This window comes from Orcinus orca, chromosome 9 (assembly GCF_937001465.1).
Source record: "Orcinus orca chromosome 9, mOrcOrc1.1, whole genome shotgun sequence".
Lineage (NCBI taxonomy): Eukaryota > Metazoa > Chordata > Mammalia > Artiodactyla > Delphinidae > Orcinus > Orcinus orca.
The window spans coordinates 12,027,122-12,050,381 of NC_064567.1; the positions used below are offsets into that span (position 1 = coordinate 12,027,122).

A 23,260-nucleotide genomic window follows, 5' to 3' on the forward strand; every position below is an offset into this window, starting at 1 on the left:
GACCCTTCAGGCCACCGTCTTTCAGGTTGCCTCAGGAGCTTGTGTTTCTTCCCAGCTGCCTGGAAAACCGGCCCTGTCTGCCGCTTCCAGGGGTCAGAATGTGGGGGGAAAAGGGGGGCACGTGCTCAGCCACTAGTGGTCCCTCAGGGAGGAAGGGTAGGCGCCCCTTCACTCTGGGCCACCCTGTTAGGGAGATCCACCAGCAAAACCCCATGAGCCACCATGACCACCGCTCTTAGCAGACATTTCTCCCATTAGCCACAGCTGTTTGCCCAAGCCTGAAGCCTCTTCCTGTTCAGGACTCTGAGATGAAGCCCACGTTTGGGACACAGGTGGGGTAAGTATAGGTCTCACCTTGTTGTTCAAGGGTAATTATTAACAGCACCACTTTCACTCCCCTAACAATATGAGACTATACATCTCCTCCTCATTTTGCATGTTCTCTCTATGGTGTTTCTGTCTTAGTAGCCCCAGCACATCTTTTCTAGAGGGACTGGTGATTTCATAACATGAAGGAGATTTCTTTAGGGTAGGCTGACCCCTCATCATACATGACCCTGTGATTGATTCTTCCTCTGAGACACATGGGGTCCCTGCGATGCACTAGCCATACTTCCCATATCTTGGGGTGAGGAAACTTTTGTTGAAAGGAAAGAGGGAAGGAAGGAAGGAAAGGGGAAGGGGGGAGGGAAGGAGGGAGGGAGGGAAGGAAGGGGGAGGGAGAGAGAGAGAAAGAAAGAAAGAAAGGAAAGGAGGGAGGGAGGGAGGGAAGAAAGAAAAAGAAAGAAAGAAAGGAAGGAAGGAAGGAAGGAAGAAAGAAAGAAGAAAGAAAGGAAGGAAGGAAGGAAAGGAGGGAGGGAGGGAAGAAAGAAAAAGAAAGAATGAAAGGACGGGAGAGAGAGAGAGACAGGGAGGGAGGGAGGGAGAAAGAAAGAAAGAAAAGTGTGTAACCAATATAAAATACTTAATTCACTAGCACAACAGTACCAATTTATTTCTCTAACTGAATACTTGAGGTCCACCTGCCTTATTAATGGGACATCCAGTATCTCCCTTGTGAAGTATTCTCTGCATCATTCCTCCAGCCAGTTGTTCAGGAACCCTCAGGTCTTAGCCTCTGAGAAGTCAGTCCTATCTTCGCCCATCATGCCCAGAGTGAGCAGTTCACGCCAGTTGCGGGCACGGGAAGTTCTGTGGGCGTTTGCTCTTGCCCAGTGTGTCCTCTGTGGTGACCTTCTTGTTGGCCTGGATCCCTGCTGGCCCAAGAGCATGAGATCACATTCACAGGGGCAACCACTGTTCCCCAAAGAACCTCTCTGCCCTGGCTGACAGGGTCCTGAGGTGCTTCTGCCTCAGCTGCCTACTGTCCCAGAACACCCCTCTCCTACCGGTACTAGGCTCTGGCGTTGAGATCCTTCACCTTCTGGAAAGTTCCCAGTTGGGGCTCCTGGGTATCCCCGTGCAAACCCCTCCCCTCCTCTCCAGTAAGCCAATCTCCACTCAGAGATGGAAGGAAGGCGTGTTTTGCTAAATAGGAAATAACACAGAGACCAAAAGAGAATACACAGGTTTCTCTGTAGGCTCCCCAGGTCACTCACTGGCTACACCTGTCCCATCGTTGGGGTCCCCGGCCACATTCTGTGGTGTCTGGGAACCTTTCCCAAATACCACAGCCCCAGATATCCTGTGCAATATTTCCTTTTCTGCAAATTAAAGTTAATTTTGACCTCTGCTACTGGGGAGCAGCTGCAGTCCCACCACACATTCCCCACCTGCCTTGGGCAGGGCAGGGAGGCTGAGAGCCTGGGGAGAGCAGCGAAGCTGTAGGGTTGGTGGAAGGGCAGGAAGTGTCTCTGCAAGGCCGTGGCTGAGCTCCCGGCACAGAGGCACAGGGCCGAGTCCCCCAGCTGTGCAGGCTGGGTCTTCAGAGTGAGGCACACGCCATCAGGCATCTCAGCTGAGAAGTGATCCTTCAAAAAGTCTGCCTTCTCTGAAGACACTTTGTTATGGATGGACATCAGAAACCCCATGCCCTTTCCTGGGGTCTGTTGGTACCAGAAGAGGTACAAACAACGGGGCACAGGACCACATCCCAGAGTCACATTCCGTCCCATCCCTGTGACATAGTGGCAAGGGCTTTGGCTGACACCAGATTCTATGCGTCCTGGGGGAGGACAGAGTCCAGAAAGAGAATGAGGCAAAAGTTTGGAACTGGCCTTAGGTCAAGGGAATGAGATGGGAGTTTTCCACATACCCCCAGGAGACAAACGATCACCCACCAGAACCTGTGGTCCACGGCAGGGGCGGGACAGGGCTGAGGTCTCCCCAGTGGGGCATCAGGTCTTTAGCAGCCCAAGCGAGGAGACTCTGTGACGATGTCCTAGTCTTGGGCAGCACCCACAGACTCAGGAGTGCCCACACAAGTGCCTCGTGCCAACGTGGACACAGGGTGCTCCAAGGCTCAGCCCCCGTGTGCCCTGGAGCGTTCAGGCTCCCACGCCCCGAGTGAAAAGCTGCAGCTGCAGAGGGACCCTGGGAGAATACAAGCGTCAGGACAGTGAGGCCAGGTATGAAGACCCAGACAGACAGGCGGGACCCACTCCCCTCTCTAATGGCCAATTCAGAGCCGCAGTCCAGAGGCGTGGACTCTGTGTGTCACAATCCTGAGCCTGATGACTAAAATGTTGGGAGTGAAGAGATCAAACGAAAACAAAAATAACCCTACAAGTGTCAGTGTGGAGAGGAAATCTAGTGAGACGTTGAGACCTGAAACCTAAAATGACATTTCAGAGCAAGGGAAGGAGGGTGGACGAGAAAGTAAGCACCCAGCCCAGTGCGCAGGGGCGCAGGGCCCGCTGACTGCCTGAGGGGTGGAGAGCAAGCGTCTGTGCAGATTTGGCGCTTTGATCAGGCTGGGGCTCGGGGTCTAGCCTTGGGTGGGAAAAAGAGAAATCGGAGAACAGACGAGCCAGGTTATAGAATATGGATTTGGTGAAGACAGAGAGACACAGCTTTCTCACACCCGTTTCCCAAAGGCTGGGTCTCTTACTGTCCTTTGCGGGGTGTCCAGTCCTGGGACCCTTGCCTGGAAGTCCTTCTCTGATTCCCCAAAGCTCCGTGCTGCTCAGCCCTGGGAGGCCACAGCCTCGGCAACAGGGAATCCTCGGTTCCTGAAAAGAAGAAGCTCAGAAGTCAGGTACCTGCCGAGCTCCCAGCAACGCACTTCCTCACAGGGCGGCGTCCTTCTATCCTCTGGGCCCGTGTAGGGTGTGAGTCCTGGCGTGCAGGCATTCCTTTAGAGGATCCCTATGAAACCTTAAACCAAACCATCCACTTTACAGCAGGTTTGTTTATTTCACGACAAATAAAGCATTGAAATGGTAGATGGGGATGTGTTTATCTCTTAACCACTTGACAGGGCAGAGTCACACTCGGGTGAAAAAAAACCCCCACTCTAAAGACGTAGAATAGAGAGTCGCCACAGGGGTCGACTTGGGTATTATGGTTTGAGGCTCTGTGGGGGGGTCTCCCTGTCCCTGGAGCATCCTCTGCAGGAGAGAGGAGGGAGCCTTGGTGCACATGCAGACAGCTGACCCTCCAGGACGCAGGGCTTTGTCAGCCCTTGGCTGCTGGGTTGTGCAGCCCAGAGAGCCATTACAAGGAGCAGAGCCGGAAGATACAGGGTTCAGCCCTGGGTACAAAGTCCTGCTCTGAAATGTCAGGAGCCCATCCCTCCTCACTGCCTGCTGTAAGCTACAATCCAAGCCCCTCGGACTCTATGGCTGGTCATACAGGAGGCGAAGACCCGAAGAGCTAGGGTCACAAAGACAGAAGGACAAAGAAGCAAGCCTGAGAGCGTTAAGGCTGGAGTGGAAGAGAAGCCAGCGAGCGGCTGAGCCCCTGAACGCGCAGCCGGCGGAGTGAACCAGAGAATAGGAATCCCAGCGGGATGGGGGATCCGTGGTCCTCAGCGGCAGGAACAGCTGGAGACCCTGGTGAGGGAATGAGGTGCTTTGAAAAAGGTCTGAGCATAGTTGGAGCTGGGATCTGGGCTGAGATCCAGGGTCTAACTTGGATGGAAGGGGAAGTCAGAGAAAGACACCTTTTAGAAGGAGGATTAGTAGTACTGCTGTGGCCAGAAGGTCAAGTGTCTCATGAAAGACTTCCCAGGGGCGCCAGCCAATTGGAAAATCCTTGGGACAACTTAAACTTGAACGTCTGTCCTCTATTCACCCAGAGGCACAATCTTGGTCAGGACGAGCCCGGCACAGACTGCTGGCGTCTGTGGGGATCTGAGCCCTGCCGTGCCCCATGAACCTGCGGGCAGTGTTGTGGTCTGGGATATCTGTCTAGGGTCTAATGGGAAGTGGCAAACGGTGCCTTGGCTGGCCCCCTAGCTTCCTGGCTGGCCCCTGGAGGTTTGTGCACAGGAAGGAGTTGCCTCTGCAGGGCTGTGTCTTTGCTGCTGGCGCAGAGATACAGGGCGGAGTCTTCCAGTTTCAGGGTGTCCACGTGCAGGTAGATGCGGGAGCCGTCTGGGCATTCAGGCCGGAAGCGACTTGGAACAGTCTCATTGCCAGCAAGTTCCTTGTAGTTGTAGATGAACATGAGCTCCGGCGGCTTCTGAGCTCTCTGTTTATACCAGTACATAGCATTGTGACCCAGACGTTGTTCACATCTCAAAGATTTCTTATTTCTAGTTTCCATGATTAGGTATTTTGGTATCTGAGTTATTTCCGTGTCCGCGGAGGCTGCTGGGAGAAAGGGACAAAATTCAGACAAAGCCCAGAAGGGGAGGTGTTGATGCAGCCGCAGGGAAATTGTTGGGGGTCCGGGGGCAGCCCATGTGAACGCACGACTCACCTGCTCCCACAAGACAGAGGACCACACAGCAGAACAGCCCGCAGCCCATGGCGGTGTCAGGGTCGAAGTGGCATCATCTAACTAGGATGCCCCGGGGGTGGGGGGTGGCCTCTGGTCTCCTTGGCCTTGGTTGGTGCTTTTGCCTGTGACGTCAGTGTCCTTGTCAGTCTCCCCAGCCCCAAGCGATGTTTCTTCCTTCCCCTTTTATGCCTTACATAGATTTTTATAGAAGGTGGACTTGAATGGACTGGGCTGAGATAATCCTCTGACAGTTGCTCTTTTGCTATTAGCTGCCCTCCTTATTATATAGATTCTCCCTCTGTCCCCTCTCCCTTACAAGAGCCCCTCTCAGCAACAGACCATACCCCCTTGAAGAGATCTCCTTCCTCCCCTGCTCAGTCCGAGGCAGGACAACACTTAAAACGTCCTTTCCCTCAGTGTCTAAGCTGGCTGGAGCCCCTTTGCCCAGTTGCATGGAGGGAGGAAGATTGGAAGGCTGTGGTCCTTTTCTGTACCAGTGCTCATCATTAAAAAGGCACGACTGTGGGGTTTCCCTGGTGGCGCAGTGGTTGAGAGTCCGCCTGCCGATGCAGGGGACACGGGTTCGTGCCCCGGTCCGGGAAGATCCCACATGCCGCGGAGCGGCTGGGCCCGTGAGCCATGGCCGCTGAGCCTGGGCGTCCGGAGCCTGTGCTGCGCAACGGGAGAGGCCACAACAGTGAGAGGCTCGCGTACCACAAAAAAAAAAAAAAGGCACGACTGTGATGCCAGCCAGGAACCAGACATTGGGAAGAGTGCTGAGAGGGGGCCATAACAAGGAATAAGCCACTCTCTGGCCCTGTATTGAGGGTGCAGGGCTTGGCTGGGCTTAAAGCAAACAAGTTGCCCCAAGTAAAAGAGCGCAAGACGTCCGGTGCAAGACAAACGGAAATCGATTTGAAAATGACTTCAGTTTAGTATCTTTGAGAAGTCTGCAAACGATGCACGCAACTGATGTAAGCATAAAGCCTCAATGCCCTGCTCCCCTCCTCACGCCCTCCCTCTACTCACTCCCAGCCCCTCCCCCACCCCAGTCTCGGCGGTCTCAGTGGAGCCACAGCGCTGCCTTGTGGCCAAAGCTGCGCATTTCCCAGATCACAGGCCTCTTACCAGCCCGCGTCGGCAGCCCAGATCCCTCACTCACTCCACAGACCCGGAGCAGCTGTGATGGGTACGAAACTCCAGGAAATCATGAAGAAGAAAGAAGCACCTGAAACAACCAAAACAGTCGGCAACAACACCATTCATCCACTTATCTAGGACATTCAATTTTTACTCAGTGGAGACTGGTTACGTCTGGATTCTTAGGAATGAACAAAATGCAGCCCTGCAGATACTACCCCAGCCCCTGTGGAGCTTATAGACCATCTTGATTTGTTCAACAAATACTCATTGAGCAACAGCTAGGAACAAGCACAAAACTTCAACACGTTCACCCCCAGAATTCTACTGCCATGGGTAATTCAGTATAGTCACAGACAACCACTAGGGAATCAAATGTAGCTTATATGAAGTTTGAGAAATGTGTCCAGTATTTCAATCACTTCATGAATGTGACAGCACATTTCCTCAGCTATTACAACATGGGGACTGAATGCAAACGATCTCCAAAGCCCCGTGCATTTCCAAAATGTTAGAAACCAAACCAGGCCCATCCGATCCACAGACAGTTTTCCAATCTGGGACTAGCTTGCGTGATCCACCATGAGTCTTTCCTACTTCACACTATAAATTGCTTATGCCTTTTGTCCACTTACTTATTGGAATATCATCCGTTTTCTTAAAACATACTGTTATGCCAGTATTGAGTTTTCATTCTAGAAAATCTGAAGATACGAATAAACACAAAAATGAAATGATCTATAGTTGCTAACTATAACATTTGTTTATTGTTATATTAGATATTTATTACCAAGTTGGAATAACAAGAATCTATATAAATCTATGTTGGGACTAGGGAGGGTAGTTATCCATGTGTAAAGTCAAGAGTTGATAAGTGAAATGTTTTTTAACCCAGGGATGTGCTGGGTCAGGAAGAAAATACTAATATTTTTCTAATGTGATAAATTTTATCAGATTTTTCACTGTGGCCCACGAAACAAAAAGATGTAAGGGTATATGGGTTAGAATTTAAGCAAAGTGGGTTGGATATTCTCCTCCTGAACAGGTTACATATATGATGGACCTTAAATCCACTGCCGTTGGAAATATTCCATTCTTAGATAAGAACCAAAAATTAACCCTAGTTAAAAGGCCAACATTGTTACTATTAACATTCTTATGATGGCCATTCCCTGTAGTAAGAAGACACTGATTGGCCCTTCTACAAGAAAACAGAAAAATATGAATAAATAAAATTTTATTGCATTGTTAGGCTGTCAGTACATATGCAAAATTTCACAGATGACAAAAAGCAATGGAATTTAAACTAAAACCCCGAACAATGAGTAAAAGTGAAAAGCTCGATTGCCCTGAGAACATTAGCTAACATAAGCATTTCCCAAAGCAAGGAGTGGGGTGAAAGGTGAGTTTAAATTATCTGAATTAGGGATGTGACCAAAGAAAGAAAATGATCTAAGGACAGTCTGCATTGCAAGAACAAATAGTGAGGAAGTGGAATGGTAAACATGTAGGTAAATTCAAACACTGCCCATTATCAAATAGTAATAGTATATGCTCCTCGAAGATATATAGAAAAGACATAACTGACTCCAAGACAGCTGGGATTTGGGTTATGGGAGCCCCAAGAATACATGAAGGGAAATTACCTTTTTTCTTGGCCAGTTGTGTCTACACAGGGCGGGACTCTAGAAGGTTCTGGAAGGCTATAGAACTGAGCAGAGATTTCAGAGGACACTCAGCTGGAAGACATTGGCATACAGACCCAGTTAGAGTGAGAGACATTGGTGCATATGCTGTGATTCCCACGGAGACCCTGGAAAGACCAAGCACGGTAACAATGAACCCACATGCTAAGGCTCCCATAATTCAAAAAGAGTCATGTACCAAAATGTTCATTGCAACTCTATTTACAATAGCCAGGACATGGAAGCAACCTAAGTGTCCATCAACAGATGAATGGATAAAGAAGATGTGGCACATATATACAATGGAATATTACTCGGCCATAAAAGGAAACAAAACTGAGTTATTTGTAGTGAGGTGGATGGACCTAGAGTCTGTCATACAGAGTGAAGTAAGTCAGAAAGAGAAAAACAAATACCGTATGCTAACACATATATATGGAATCTAAAAAAAAAAAAAGGTCGTGAAGAACCTAGGGGCAAGACGGGAATAAAGACACAGAGCTACTAGAGAATGGACCTGAGGATATGGGGAGGGGGAAGGGTAAGCTGTGATAAAGTGAGAGAGTGGCATGGACATATATACACTTTCAAACGTAAAATAGCTAGCTAGTGGGAAGCAGCCGCATAGCACAGGGCGATCAGCTCGGTGCTTTGTGACCACCTAGAGGGGTGGGATAGGGAGGGAGGGAGGGAGGGACACGCAAGAGGGAAGAGATATGGGAACATAGGTATATGTATAACTGATTCACTTTGTTATAAAGCAATTATACTCCAATAAAGATGTTTAAAAAAAAATAAAAGTACCTCCTGTTAATAAGGGAAAAAAAAAACCCCTGCAGATCAACACAAAGCCAATAGTCTGTGTTTAACCCCTAACATTTCAGCACGGACTCACAGCCTCCGCAAACCACGTTCTGTGTTGTGAACAAACCCGGACTCTCTCTCAACCCTCTTCCATCCAGGGAGTTCTCTCGACCCTCCCTCTTCTCCCTGAATCTCAGGAGAGTCACAGTGCCCCCTTGTGGCCAAATGGAAAACTCAGTTCTTCTGTCCTGGACCAAGACAGAAAGGCAGTAAGAGGTCTTAGGGGGGGCCTACAGTCAGAGGGTTGGGATTAGCCCATGGCTCTCCCGTCTTGGACTGGTTTCTCAATCTGGATGAGGCTTATTGTTAGAAAAACGGGAGCTCCAGTGACTTCTCAGCATTCTGTGTATAGCAGTATATAGAATTACGTCCCGGATGTCGTTCACACTTTAGGGTCCCGTTGCTCCCCAACACTGTCACCAGGTGTTTTGGGGTCTGGGTAATTCCAGTGTCCAAAGGGCCTCTGGGAGCAAGAAACCACATCCAGAGAGTCTCATGAGGCAGCTCCATAAAAAAAACTTGAAGTTCAAGGACAAAGCTGTCCCACCTGTTCCCAGGACTCACCTGCTCCAAGGAGACAAAGGACCACACAGCAGAGGGGCCTGGAGCCCTCCTCAGCTCAGACAGGATGGGACCCGGTGTCTCCCTGCCAGGTCCCAGTCCTCTGAGTGTGTTTCCCTGGTCCTGAAGGGGATTTGCTTGGGGAGTCACGGCCCCGTTAGTTTCTGCAGCTCACATTCCCTCTCTCCCTCTCATGCCCTGCGCCAGCACCTGCAGAGGTGCGTCGGGGCTGTCTTGTCAGGACTGGGTGTACAGAGGCAGGGGCAGAGGAGGAGACCTGCCACCAAGCCCCAGCTTCCCAAGGAGGTTTCTCAGCTGCTTTGTTTGCAATTAGCTCCCCACGCCCAACAAATAACTGGGTTTTCCCTCCCTTTTTCTACTGTCTAGCGCTGCCTCCTCCCTCATACACACATCCCTTCACCACCACTTTGGGCAGATATCCTCCCCTGCTGCCTCTCGGGGATGCGGGACCATCCCCTTCCAGCCTCATCCTGATTTAACTCAGACAGGCTGCCTTGCGCAGGTCGTCAGAGCCCGTCCCTGGAACCAGCTGTATGTCATTTTAAGACCCAGGAATTCGGGGCTAACTAGATAGGAAGCACCCCTCAGTGGGTGCTGAGGGGAATACAAGAGGAATACGCTGCAACCTGTATCCCCAGGGAGCATCTCACCTCCTTGGGTTGCTGAGCCTGAATATGGAGCAGATATACACAGAGGAAGATGCAGGGGCAAAACAAAAGGCTCTGAGGGCTGCGAGCCAAAGGGACAGCAGATACACTGTTACTGAGGTTGGGCAGGTGCCACGTGCAATGGACCTTAGTGCTCTCAACTGTCCACACACCTTCCCTCCCCGCCCCCCCCCACCCCGCTCCGTTCTAGCCGGGAGTTTCAGTAAAGTCACAGCTCCTCATAGGGGTCAAAGAGGCACGTTAACCTCATCTCAGTCATGGGACCCCAGTCCTCCTGATAGAGCACTGAGAGCAGAGATGATGGGTAGGGATGAAGCAGAGACGTTTAAGGCAGGGAAATACACAGGCAAGGAGACATCTGAAGCACCGTATCACGTGCTGGTGAAACATCGCCAACTACCACCACCATATACACACTTGCTTAGCATATTCTTCTTTTTTTAAAATATTTTTCAATAAGTGTTTGTTGAACATGTACTATATATGCCAGGTATTGTTCAAGGACTAGGAATAGAGAAGGGAGTAAAACAGACCCTCATGGAGCACATAGACTATTTTAATTAGCTCAACAAGCATTTGTGAAAAAGACAATGTTCTCATCCTCAAAATGCTACTAGACTTATAGGAGCAATAAATCAGGCTTTTCAGATAATGTATAGTTTGGAGAGTTTTAAAGTGTGTATTTTAGGAAGGTTAAAATATAATTGGTTTTTAGATGGCTCAATCATTTCATCTTCTCACCTTCTCATTTCTTCATCGATGAAAGCTGGACGAGGGGAGAGTCTGAAATAATGGTCTCCGAGCCTCTGTCCAAGTCTGAAACAGCATGAGCCAGTTAGGGTAAACTCCCCCCCGCCATTTATCAGGCTGATGTGCCGGGACCTCCCAGTGTCCTCAGCTCATCTAACTATACTCAACACTTTGCAGGTACTTAATACATGCTTATTTAATGAACAAAGGCATAAATGAATATAATGGAAAATAGTAAGAGACCATATGTAATGAGTCAATCTAACCATTTAAAAAATGTGTTCCAAATGTGGTATGGTTGCTGTTAGTGTATTTTTACTGGCGGCTTTATGGAAGTTAGGATACAAGGCTGAAATGTAAATGCTAAAAATTAATTTGCCTGGCATGAGGTGAGCTTTTGGTACTATTTTTTTCTTTAATTTTAAAGGATAGGTATAGAATAATAATTTTTCAGTGTGTATCAAGTATTATCCAAAGGAGATATGGAAATAGGGAAATTGTTTCCCTTCTTAAACCTTCCTTCCTGTCAGGGTCTCCATCATTCTTTGAGTATTTCCTTCCTTCATGGCACAAGAAGACATTCAAGTCTCATCTTGTACTTTCCCTGTCTCCGTCTTGGTATCAGCTGTTTCTGCAAAGTCCTGGTTCCTTTGAGTGGATTATGGTATTTATTTATTTTTGTGTGTTTTTTCTTCCTGTTTTATTGAGATATAATTGACATACAGCACTGTGTAAGTTTAAGGTGTACGGCATACTTATTTGATTTACATACATGATGAAACGATTATCACAATAAGTTTAATGAACATCCATCATTTCACATAGATACAAGATGGAAGAAAATTGTTTTTCCTTGTGATGAGAACTTCTAGGATTTACTCTCTTAACTTTCATACATAACACAGAGCAATGTTAATTATATTCATCATGTTGTACATGACATGCCCAGTACTTGTTCATGTTATAACTGGAAGTTTGTACCTTTTGACCACTTTCATCCAATTCCCTCTTCCCCAACCTCTTGCCTCTGCTCTCTTTTGCTATGAGTTTGTTTGTTTGTTTGTTCACCTGTTTGGTTTGAAGTATAATTGACCTACAACATTATATTATTTCTTGGTGCATAACACAACAATTCAATATTTCTATACATTACAAAATAATCACTACAATAATTCTAGTTACCATCTATCACCATACATAGATAATACATTGGATAATGGTATTTAGAAAATAAGACATGGGCACTACATCTGGGCTTTGGGGGTGACTACTTTAGGATCATCACAGTGGACAGAGTTCGGGAATATACGTATATATACATGTACATACATGTACACACATTTACATGTATCTTTAATTCTAAATTTATCTATGCATATGGAAAAACCATGAGTTTACAGAAATACTTCTGTTTCCAATTCCAATATTGTAAGGTTTATTCTAGTGTTCTGCCTTTCCATATTTGCAATCCCCTTATCCAATACTGAGAAACCTGGCTCCTGTTATCCTTCATAGATTTACATATTGGATCCTTGCAGGTACCCAGTTGTCCATTGCAACGGCCACCTTTGCTCCTTTGTAAATGTCCTTCTCACTCTGCTTGGGTCTGACCCTGTGTCAGAGCGTCTACCCACGTCAGAACCCTCCTTACCGCAGTCCAGTTTCCGATACCCCACAACAGGCATGCCCTGCCCCGTGTGGGTGCCCTTCTCAATCTGCTGGGCATCACCAGCCTGCTGGCCTCACCCTACTTGGGCTCCAACACCCCACTCACTCAGGAATGCCCTCCTCGCTTGGCATGGTCTCTGTCGTCTTGCACTGGGCTCCTTCCTGCAGAGATACAAACAAATGCACCAGTTCAGTCCTCTGACAACAGAGATATTTCACTTCACAGGATGCTTATGGCATAATTTGCAGAACCTCACACAGACCTTGTCTGTTTCCCATACGCTCTAGACAGATCCAGACAGGGTGATGATTATAGCTAATGAACGTGTACTTAATTTACCTGGACTTCTTTGAACAACTTGCATTTCTCATTTTTTTCACCCTGTCCTCCAGGAAGCAATGCCAGTTTCTTGGTTCCAAAAGTCCTAGATTTTCCCTTTTTTTTTTTTTCCCCCTCCTATTATAACACATTTTTGTCATGTGGGTACTCGTCTTCCCTACTGAATTTTCTCTTTTTAAGGTCACAGGCTGTATCTTTTTTTTTTCCAATTCCTTTTTAAAATTTCCTGCATGTTGTCCTCCATAATTTTATTTTATTTATTTATTTGGCCGCACCGAGCGGCATGTGGGACCTTAGTTCCCCAACCAGAGATCGAACCCACGTCCCCTGCATTGGAAGCGCAGAGTCTTAACCGCTGGACCGCCAGGGAAGTCCCTATTTTATTTATTTTTAACAGCTTTATTGAGGTACAATTGATATGAAAAGAACTGCACACATCTAATGTGTACCATTTGAGGAGTGTGGACCTATGAAAACACCTATACCATCCCCACAATCAAGATAATATACATATCTTAATTATTTTCTTTTTTCTCCTTCCCATCAAAACCCCCCTTCTTACCTGTCAGTCTTGCATGACATATTAAAGGTGTACTCCCTTTGCCTGAAACAACAGCTATTCCTGAGAGCCCACTACATGCTTTTCACTATTTCCTCCCTAGGGGTTACCTTCCAACACTCCCAGATGAGCAAACAGTCTAATCACCACCTGTTCATCTTGCTAGGATCCCAGGCTTTAGAACCACAACCAGATGCTTTCTTCTCATCGTTTGAGAGCCTGACTGAAGTCTCAGCTTCTTCAAGGACTGGTCCCATGCTATGTTCTGGTCACCAAACACCCATATTGATTCCATGCGAATCAACAGAAGCGCCCTGATAGCAATGGGTTCTGTGTGGAAAGGAGAAATAAAACAATAAGAAACAAAAATCATAGAATATACAGATTTGTTTTTGGTGTACGTGAATATTCTAGACAGTAAAACAGAGCCAATATCAAGATGAAGCACCTGAAGAAAGAAATAACTATATATTTCACCGATCGTAAAATAATGGGTATACCATATATCCTTGTTGCTTATCTAACTATAGTCATTATTTTGTAATAACTTGAAATGCAGTATAATCTATAAAATATTGAAGCATTATTCTGTACACCTGAAAATAATATAATATTGTAAACCAACTATATTTCAATATAAATAAATAAATAAAATAAAATAATGGGGTATAAACTGTATTTACCAGCACTGAAAGAATATATAGAAAAAACAGTTATCATTTGGGGTCTGCCAGAGTTGGAAAAGGGTTTTTGAAGGAGAGGAGTTTAACCAGATCTTTAAGCTCTCTAACTAGTCCTATACCAATTTATTCTTTCTAAGAAATAGCTCTGCTAGGTTGTCTAAAATGAAGCTAGCCTCTAGCTTCAGCTAGTACTATCTGGCATGCCTTTCTCCAGTAATGTGAAACAACTTTTGAGATTGCCTTTTGAGATGTGTCCCTGCTGTATACAGAGGTAAAGGAGTCTCTAACGGACTGGAACCCTGGCTTATCTTGACTCTCCTTGTACTATTCTAGAACCCACAATCTTCTGCTGGTTTTGGCCTCTAGTGACCACTTATTTTCTTACTATGACTCTCCTGGTTCTATCTTCCCAAGGGACAAGACTAAGAAAAAATGGTCAGAGCTTTAAATAGACTGTTTCCTGGTTCAACACAAGGAAGAATTTTCTAACTGGATGGTTGAGGAGATACCATGATCTCCTCTGTGCAACAGAGGCTGGATGACCTTTGGTGGGGATATTGTAGATGGGGCTCAAGTGCCCGAGGGGCAAAGAGGTGCTTAAGCATCTACTCCGTTCCAGAGACAGAGTTACAAACTGGGGATGTAAACACAAAATGTTTGCTTCAGGAGCTCAAAATCTAGCTGTCTTCATGACAAGGAAATCAAATCTTGCAACAAAATTCAAAAGTTATAATAACAATATAATTCCAGTGTCCATAGGGCCTGAGGAATTAAGAAACCACATTCAGAGAGCCTCCTGAGGCAGCTCCATGAAAAAAGCTAGAAGTTCAAAGACAAAGCTGTCCCACCTGCTCCCAGGAGACAAAGGACCACACAGCAGAGGGGCCTGAAGCCCTCCTCAGCTCAGACAGGATGGGACCCGGTGTCTCCCTGCCCAGGTTCCTGTCTTCTCAGTGCACTTCCCTGGTCCTGAGGGGGATGTGTTTGAGGAATCCCTGCCCTTGTTTGTTTCTTCAGCTCACATTCCCTCTTTCCCTTTTATGACCTGTGCCAGCACCTCAAAAGGTGGGTTGGGGCTACTTTGGCAGGACTGAGAGGAATAGACCCATCCCCTACCCCCCATGAAGATGGCTGTGAGCCTCAGAGGGATGGGAAGAAGGCAGTAGGTTGGGCTTGGGGGTGACAGTTTGGCTTCAGACTGGTAAAGCTGAACACTTTTCTAAGGAGTTAGGATACTAAGTGGGTATTGACACAAACACCTGAGAACAAAAGAAACCCATTAATTGGAGATGGTGATCAAATGAGGACTTGGTCACAAGGAAATGGTGACAGCTAAGATGCTTGAGCAGAGAGGAGACAAGAGCCCAGGGTGATGATTGGCCAATGTTACTTGAGGCTCTGTCATTAGCCTTGATCTTGAATTCCATTTGTCTAGGAATGGCATTATATCAAATCGTGGGTCAAAGTTGAGTCTGGTAGTAGCACTTAAGAGAGTAAAATGATTGGAGAACTACTTGGACAAACCAGGGAGATTTTTACATTGGATGTTATATCTTTGGTGCCTTGATTCAGTCACCTGTGGTGTTGATTCTTCTCAGCTCTGGGTCACTAGCAAATCAGCTACATGGCTTTCTGTGATCTCAAATCAGAGACCTCAGGGACTTCTTGCTACATTTCATTGGGCTCTGAGACAGCACTTTGGAGAAAAGTTGTTAATCAGCTGGGAATCTACCTTGGAGTACAGCTACAAGAGCATGTATCAACTCCTTACCTGCAAAAATGCCATGGAAACTGCAAAACTACCATGGAAACATTGTCAAGTGCTTTGCTGAAAACAAGACATGCTAGTCCCAATTTCTTCCAAATTCTTCAATCTAGCGAGCTCACCCAAAAGAAAATGGGATCAGCTTGACATGACTTATCCTATGTGAACCTGTCTTCTCTACTAAGATTGCTAAATACTTTGATGACTGTCACTCACAAGGATGAAGTAGCAAAGTGACAATGACTGAGAGTTTTGAGGGTTACAGCACTTGTGAATGGTTGCTCACTAGCCTATGTCCCAGGAGCTATGTCTCCTTCCTAGAGTGGAATTCAAGGTGCCTACTAGGTTTTTCCTAATCCCCGAATTTCCAAAACTATAATAGAAAAATATTTCTGAGCCTAGTAATGGAACTCTTTGGATATCTGTGTACTTTGATTTAGGAAATGTATCCCATAAAAGCAAGGTGGGTATATTGAAGAAGGTTGGGATGATGGAGCTTGGAGACAGATCACAAAAAGTTTTCCTGGTGGGGATATAAATATCTGAAAGAAAACTGTCTTTGTCAAAAAATTAATGTGGGGTGTGTACTCTAATTTTTCCCTCTTTCTTGTCATTTTCCATTTATGATGCTCTATTTTGACTTTCAGCATCATTTTCACCTTCATCCATCTGTTTCTCTTCCTAATCTCATTGCCTTCCAATCCAATAGAATGTTTTCTCTTAATAAATGCCTCACTAGCCACTCACTATCATATTCAGAAGTGGCAAGTTTCCAAATTATTTCAAGATGGCATTTGCGCATGCTGTTCTGACAGCTGTGGGTCTCAAGTTACATACCTGAGAACCTCTATGATAAAACTTAATTGTTCTTTTATTTATTTATTTTGCGGTACGCGGGCCTCTCACCGCCATGGCCTCTCCCGTTGCGGAGCACAGGCTCCGGACGCGCAGGCCCAGCGGCCATGGCTCACGGACCCAGCCGCTCCGCGGCACGTGGGATCCTCCAGGATCGGGGCACGAACCCGCGTCCCCCGCATCGGCAGGCGGACTCTCAACCACTGCACCACCAGGGAAGCCCTTAATTGTCCTTTTATTAAGCCTGCTTTACCAGCCTAATCTTGAGGAATGGAGGTAGGATATGGCTGCAAGTGGGAAGAGAGAGAAATGTGAAGTGAATTCTGACAGAGACATAACTGAACTAAGTTGGCACTTTAACAAAACTCTGATATGTGGATCAAAGATTAACTTCTCCCATTTCCCCATTATTTTCTCTGGGTATTCATTTTATCCATGAGGATATTAAAGTCCAGACACCCCTCCCCCCCCAAAAAAAACACGGCTGCACTCACTTATTCATGTACTCTTTAGAGTTGCTCATGGACAAGAGTAGAGTAGTAGTGACAGAGACTATATTGCCTGCAAAGCCTAAAACATTTACTATCTGGCCCTTTACAGGAAAAAGAAAAGGTTTCTGACCCTGCACATGAAACGTGGAGAGAACCACATGTGGCTAGAAGAGAAATGCCCCCAGACCAATGGAACCCTTGAGCCGATTCTCAGGGAAAACGCAGCCTGGTTCCAGGATTCACTTTACCAGGGAAGAACATTCTATTCACTAACACCGATTTGCCCTGATTGTTTACTTCAGTTTTTTCGTAAGTTTCTTAGTATATTATGTTTCAAGGGGAGAAGCTCTTATTTAAAATTTCCTTGTTTACTTCAGTTTTTTCCTAAGTTTCTTAGTATATTATGTTTCAAGGGGAGAAGCTCTTATTTAAAATTTCCTTGTTTACTTCAGTTTTTTCGTAAGTTTCTTAGTATATTATGTGTCAAGGGGAGAAGCTCTTATTTAAAATTTCCTTGTTTACTTCAGTTTTTTCATAAGTTTCTTAGTATATCATGTTTAAAGGGGAGAAGTTCTTATTTAAAATTTCCTTGTTTACTTCAGTTTTTTCATAAGTTTCTTAGTATATTATGTTTCAAGGGGAGAAGTTCTTATGTAAAATTTCCCTACACATTGTAGTGGTCAAGAGCCAGCACAGCACAGCCTCAGTGACTGGTGATGTATTAACCAAGAAAGTGACTAGAGAAGCCAAAGCAAAAGAAAAACAGACTCATTGAAGGAAAGGGCATAAAATTACCTGACACAGAGAGAATGTAATGTTGAACTTTTCTTGTCCTGCCTTAAAATATAAATGTTATTCCATCATTCCTGTATTATGTGTACGTCATCACAATGGAGGGCGTGGGCTCTGAAGTGAGGTTGCTTGTGTTTGAACTCTGTATGGATCACCTCATAGTACTGAACATGAGAAAAAAACTCTTACCTTCTCTAAGCCACAACCTCCCCATCTATAAAATGGCAAAAATTAGAGCACAACACTTATAAAGTTGTTTGTAAGGACTGAATGAGTAGATGTATCAAAATCCCACCCCCAGGGTTTGATACATATTATAGTACGCACTCAATAAATTCCCATTGTCTCTTCGCTGGCCAAGAACTCCGTATTATCTTGGTGTCCAGACTTTGGTGAACTGACTAGGGAAGTGTTACGCAGTGCTTGAGAGCACAGGCAGTGAAGCCAGATTTCCGGGGCTGGAATCCTGACCCTACCATGGATTTGCTTTGTGATTTTGGTAAAGTCCCTTATATTTTTGTGAGCCTCAGTTTTCCCAACTGTTAAATGGGAATTATAATAGGGATCTTGTAGGCTTGTTCTGAGAATTACTAGTTTAACAAATAGGCTAAGTATTTAGCATATGCCTATTAAATACTAAGTTCAGATAAGGATAAATTATTCTCATTCTTTCCCTTTCCTATTTTGAACTATTGTGGTTTCAAACCAGAAATGTTTTTCTTTTTTTAGGAGAACAAGTGTTCCTATCAATAATGAAACATTCACATGGGTATACAAGGCCAGAGCTACTACAAGACAAATTATATAATTCTGAAACAGGCAATGTTAATTACATCAAGGGTATAGCTCTCAAGATAATCCTCAGCATAAAAGTTCATGCTTGTGACAACCAAGTACCTAAATTTTTTCTCTGGGAATCAGGACACCTGCAGCCCTGATCTGTGACCTTACTCCAACTTACTTTTCTATTATGGGGAACAGTTTCTACCAGGTGGGTTCATTTTTTCCATTCCCATAACCTCTGCAAAAGTGGACAAAAGTGGATGTTTAAATTGGATGCTGAATCATCTTCAATGTGGCACGGAATTGAATTCTAAATTTGGATTTGTGACTTTCCAGTGAAGAAAGCACATTTCCGGCACCTGTGGCCATGGGTGTCAATGACAAACCTGGTGGTATAAATAGCTGTGGATGGAAACCCTTCAGCATAGTCCCTAGTCCAGATCCGGGGAGCAACCATGACGACCTTCATTTTTCTTGCTCTCTTGGGAGTCGCTGGTGAGTCTTGATCAATAAGTGATCAGTAGGTGTCTATGACTTTTTTAAGGATGCACTTTCTACTCTGGAAGACAATAATGAATGCGGAATATAATCTCTGTACTTAAGAGGCTTAAGATGTTGAAACAACAGTGTACAGTACATATGTCTGTAGATAACTAAATCTCACTTGCTGGAGAAGATGATGCGGGGTAGGGGTGATCAGTGTAGAAAGTATTAAGAGGAAGAATCTGCCCTGAATTTTGGGTACAGTCTATGAAGTAAGAGTGAAAAAGAAAAGATAGTCAATGTTAAGGGAATGTTGTTTTGATCTTTATAAGAACTTGGAGTTAATAATTGGGACTAAAGACTAATCTTGTTCTCCTTGAAGAGGCTGTGAGTATCACAGCCTGAGTCTCCTCTGTACTAAAGGGCATCTTAAGAGAGATCTTAACAGGAAAAGACACTCTATTTCTCGTGAATAAAAGCTATGGGCTGGTTTTACCACACCTTCACTAATGAAATCTCTCTGATGTAAAACAACATGTCATGCAATCATGAAAAGAAATAGAGAAATGACTATTTCTGTTTTTATACTATTCAATACTATTGTACACTTCAAACTTACTACAGAATTTTCCCGAATTTGGTTGTTATAAATAAATTCAATACACATATTTACATATCAAAAAAGTCTATTTCAAATTACTTTAAAATATATGAACAACAATGGCATATATCATATAATTCCAGACATTTGGAGTCCTTAGAAACCATAATAAATCAGTGGTCCAAAATTTACAGTGCTGAATAAATTAAAAATGTTGGAAATATAATTGGGATGAGGGGAAACATTAGAGAGAGAAACCTTATAATGTTCTATGAGATTATTTAGTTAACATTTTAGGTGAGAACCAAGAAGAGATTGTGGAAACAAAAGTACAAAACTCCCCATTTTTTCCAGGCCAGAACATTCTCAGGTGGTATTTAAGTTTCCTTTCTGTTACCTCATGTGGTGTTTATCCTATACTGAACTCTACAAATAAATACAATCATGGTGACGGCAAAGCTTTATTGAACGCATACTTAAATGTCTCCTTAGCAAACAAGCTTCTGTGTAAAAAGTATTCTTTATATTCTCAGGTAGTGGGCTTCAAGGCATTTATTACGTAAGGAGTCTCTGATTTGTGTGTGTGTGTGTGTGTGTGTGTATGTGACATATGTAAAAAAATCAGTCTATTGATCAAATTTAAAGCATAAATTAAAAATGAGATACTTATAATAGTGTAAGTAGCACATGTGTTAAATGTATAGAACGATAAGATTTTGGAAACAATTATATTAAAATCACTGTTTCCTCATTACGTATGACAAGAAAACATGACCTATGTTTTTTCTAGTTAATCTGCAAAACCTTGCTTCTGAGTAGAAATTCCACAATAGCTCCAACTTCTCTCTGTCAGTTGCTTTCCCCACTGATGATGACAAGATTGTCGGGGGCTACACCTGTGAAGCGCATTCTATCCCCTACCAGGTGTCCCTGAACTCCGGCTACCACTTCTGTGGGGGCTCCCTCATCAGTGACCAGTGGGTGGTGTCCGCGGCTCACTGCTACAAGTCGTAAGTAACCAATACTCACAGCCCTGTTCTCTGAGGTCAGGTCATCCCCAGCCCTGCCAAAGCACAATCAGGGAGAACTACAGAGTTATGCTTGAGGGGGGAGCATTCAGATTTCAAGACCTCATTATCCGCCCCCCCGACCGGCCCAGGCGTTGTATGCATTGAGGGATTTTCCCACAAAAAGATACCCTTAGAGTTCCCTGATGGCCTTCCAAATGAGGGCAATAAAGACATAGCAAGAAAAATAGTGAGTGATTAAATATACCTAGAGTACCTTAACAGCTCTAATCATTATAGCTCAACCAGGAAAAACACGGCATATGCAAGTAACAAAACACAGGACATTTCCAGTACAACCTAAAGATAAACACAACTCATTCTATTCCATTAATATTCTGCCATATCTCTGAGGCCTGCCACGACTCCCTACAATAACTGATAATCCCAACCAGATTAATCAACACCAGTTGCCTTTTCACCTCCCACTGCTTGACTGGCATCATTTGGTTCCCATTCCTACACCTAATGAATCTAGCAAGATGTTGGGTTGTGAGTCTGGCCTTGGAGTGACACCTACCTAAGGAATCCTCTCACCTGTGCCATAGGTGGTAGGACTACTTTAAGTGCACACTAACCTGTGTGTGTATGTGGGGGCTTCTGTCTGTGCTTATGCTCAAGACTGGGCTGTAATGGAATGGGAAGGAGCTCACGTTGGAGACTTAGAGAACTTGTAACCCTTTAATCCAGCCGAATGAAGGTGGGCCTGGGAGCACACAACATTGAAGTCCTTGAGGGCAATGAGCAATTCATCAAAGCAGCCAAGATCATCGTCCATCCCAAGTTCAACAAAAGGACCTTGGATAACGACATCATGCTGATTAAACTGGACCCACCTGCCACTCTCAACAATCAAGTAGCCACTATCCCTCTGCCAACACATTGTGCAGCTGCTGGTACCCAGTGTCTCATCTCTGGCTGGGGCAACACCAAGAGCAGTGGCTGTAAGTGTCACCTGGAACAGAACCACCAAGTCTGAGAATCCTAGAGGTGAAAAACGTGTTCAGCGTCAGTTAGCCCGAGCTCTCACTCAAGGCTGATTCCCAGAGAATAGTGGGGTTCTATGGAGTCTTAGAATATACTAATTGAAATGCGTAACATTCCTCTGCTTGACAACACAACAAAAAAGCACTACGGTAAAGTTGCCAGGTATGCAACTAAAATGTGATTAGTGATTTGCGGGGAACCAAAACGCGAGGAGGTACACAGAACAGAGACTAAGAGATTTGGAACTTTTCAAAGCATAGCCCCGCTTCAGAAATAAAGTCTCTAGATTTGAGATCTATGGTCACTGATGCTAGTGTCAGAGAGAGAACAATCTGTTGATGAAAACCGTTTGGAAGACCCTCCAGATATAACTTGTTCTTCCAAAATAGAAGTTACCTGCAATCTGAGAGAAGGAATGGGGATATTGGGAAGAGGGGGGAGAGATACTGAGAAAGAAATTTCCCAGATTGGATGGGTAATCCTCTTCCATTTCCACTCTCACTCCCAACAGCCAACTTCCCTGAGCTCCTGCAGTGTCTGAAAGCTCCCATCCTGTCTGACAGCGTTTGCCACAGTGCCTATCCCGAACAGATCTCCAAAAACATGATGTGCCTGGGCTTCCTGGAGGGCGGAAAGGACTCTTGCCAGGTTAGTTGCTTTGCACGCCTTCTCCTTCCAGCTCAGCTTCACATATCTCTTTTCGGAAACTCAGACAATTGAAAAGCTGTCCCTGGGGCTGATTATGAGGGCTGAGAAATAGATTTGGGATAAATGATAAATTCATTTTGCCATATTAATGGTTAGGGATCAGGGGAAAAGATACACAGAAGATCATGTGCAAACAGTACATCCAGGCGGGCTTCTGAGGAGGGCTAGAGCAGAAGGAAACTTTGAAAGGAGCAGGGCTAGATGGGCAGCATTGCACTGCCCGGTCCACCTCTTCTTGGCACTACAGCCCTGCAACTAAGGAAAGAGGGAGTTCAAAGGAGGGGAAAGAATAGGGGTCCAGTATGGAGACTGAGGGTTGGTTTTCCAGGGAAAGAGAAGGGCTTCATGGAGGGTCAGCAGCCTGGGAAGGTGGTCCCCGGGTAAAGGAGGAACACCTTTGAGCCTTTCTCCCATCTGGGCACAGCTGTGAGTTCTAACTGGCTCTTCCTTCTTGCCCAGGGTGACTCTGGTGGCCCTGTGGTCTGCAAAGGACAGCTCCAGGGCATTGTCTCCTGGGGCTATGGCTGCGCTCTGAAAGGCAAACCTGGTGTCTACACTAAGGTCTGCAACTATGTGAACTGGATTCAGAAGACTATCGCTGACAACTAAACGGCGTCATCTCTTCATGACCCTCCATGTTAGTCAGCTTCACCTTCCTCCCATCCTGAAAACAGTATCTAAATAAAAACATTTTCTCCTGTACCAGATATATCCAAGAAGTGTCCTTACTTGGTTTGTGTACTTTCTCTTCAATGTGGCTACTGAGAAGAGGGTGGATATAGAGTTGAACTATTACATGAAGATGGAATTTGAAAGGTTATTTAGTCATTCATTCAGCCTCATCAAAATAAATTACTGGGCTTCCCTGGTGGCGCAGTGGTTGAGAGTCCGCCTGCCGATGCAGG

At 45.2% G+C, this 23,260-nt stretch overlaps 1 protein-coding gene, 1 long non-coding RNA gene and 1 gene segment (V, D, J or C); 1 reads left to right on the plus strand and 2 right to left on the minus strand.

Moving 5' to 3' along the window:
• Positions 1 to 968: 968 nt before the first annotated feature.
• LOC117202284 (T cell receptor beta variable 4-1-like) lies at positions 969 to 5,184 on the minus strand. The segment is given in 3 exon segments: positions 969 to 1,253; positions 3,201 to 4,751; positions 4,864 to 5,184. Coding segments are annotated over 2 exon segments (444 nt in total).
• A 762-nt stretch (positions 5,185 to 5,946) lies between these two features.
• LOC125965477 (uncharacterized) lies at positions 5,947 to 17,359 on the minus strand. Its single transcript, XR_007479383.1, has 3 exons — positions 14,672 to 17,359; positions 7,671 to 9,137; positions 5,947 to 6,112 (listed from the first exon to the last, which is right to left on the minus strand). It is a non-coding gene; the product is annotated as an uncharacterized LOC125965477 (long non-coding RNA).
• A 1,517-nt stretch (positions 17,360 to 18,876) lies between these two features.
• On the plus strand, positions 18,877 to 23,006 carry LOC101274113 (trypsin-like). Its single transcript, XM_033432261.2, has 5 exons — positions 18,877 to 19,004; positions 20,427 to 20,603; positions 21,351 to 21,604; positions 22,159 to 22,295; positions 22,815 to 23,006. The coding sequence occupies exons 1-5, from the start codon at positions 18,877 to 18,879 to the stop codon at positions 22,962 to 22,964; spliced, it is 846 nt and encodes a 281-aa protein (XP_033288152.1). The 3' UTR covers positions 22,965 to 23,006.
• Positions 23,007 to 23,260: the final 254 nt, after the last annotated feature.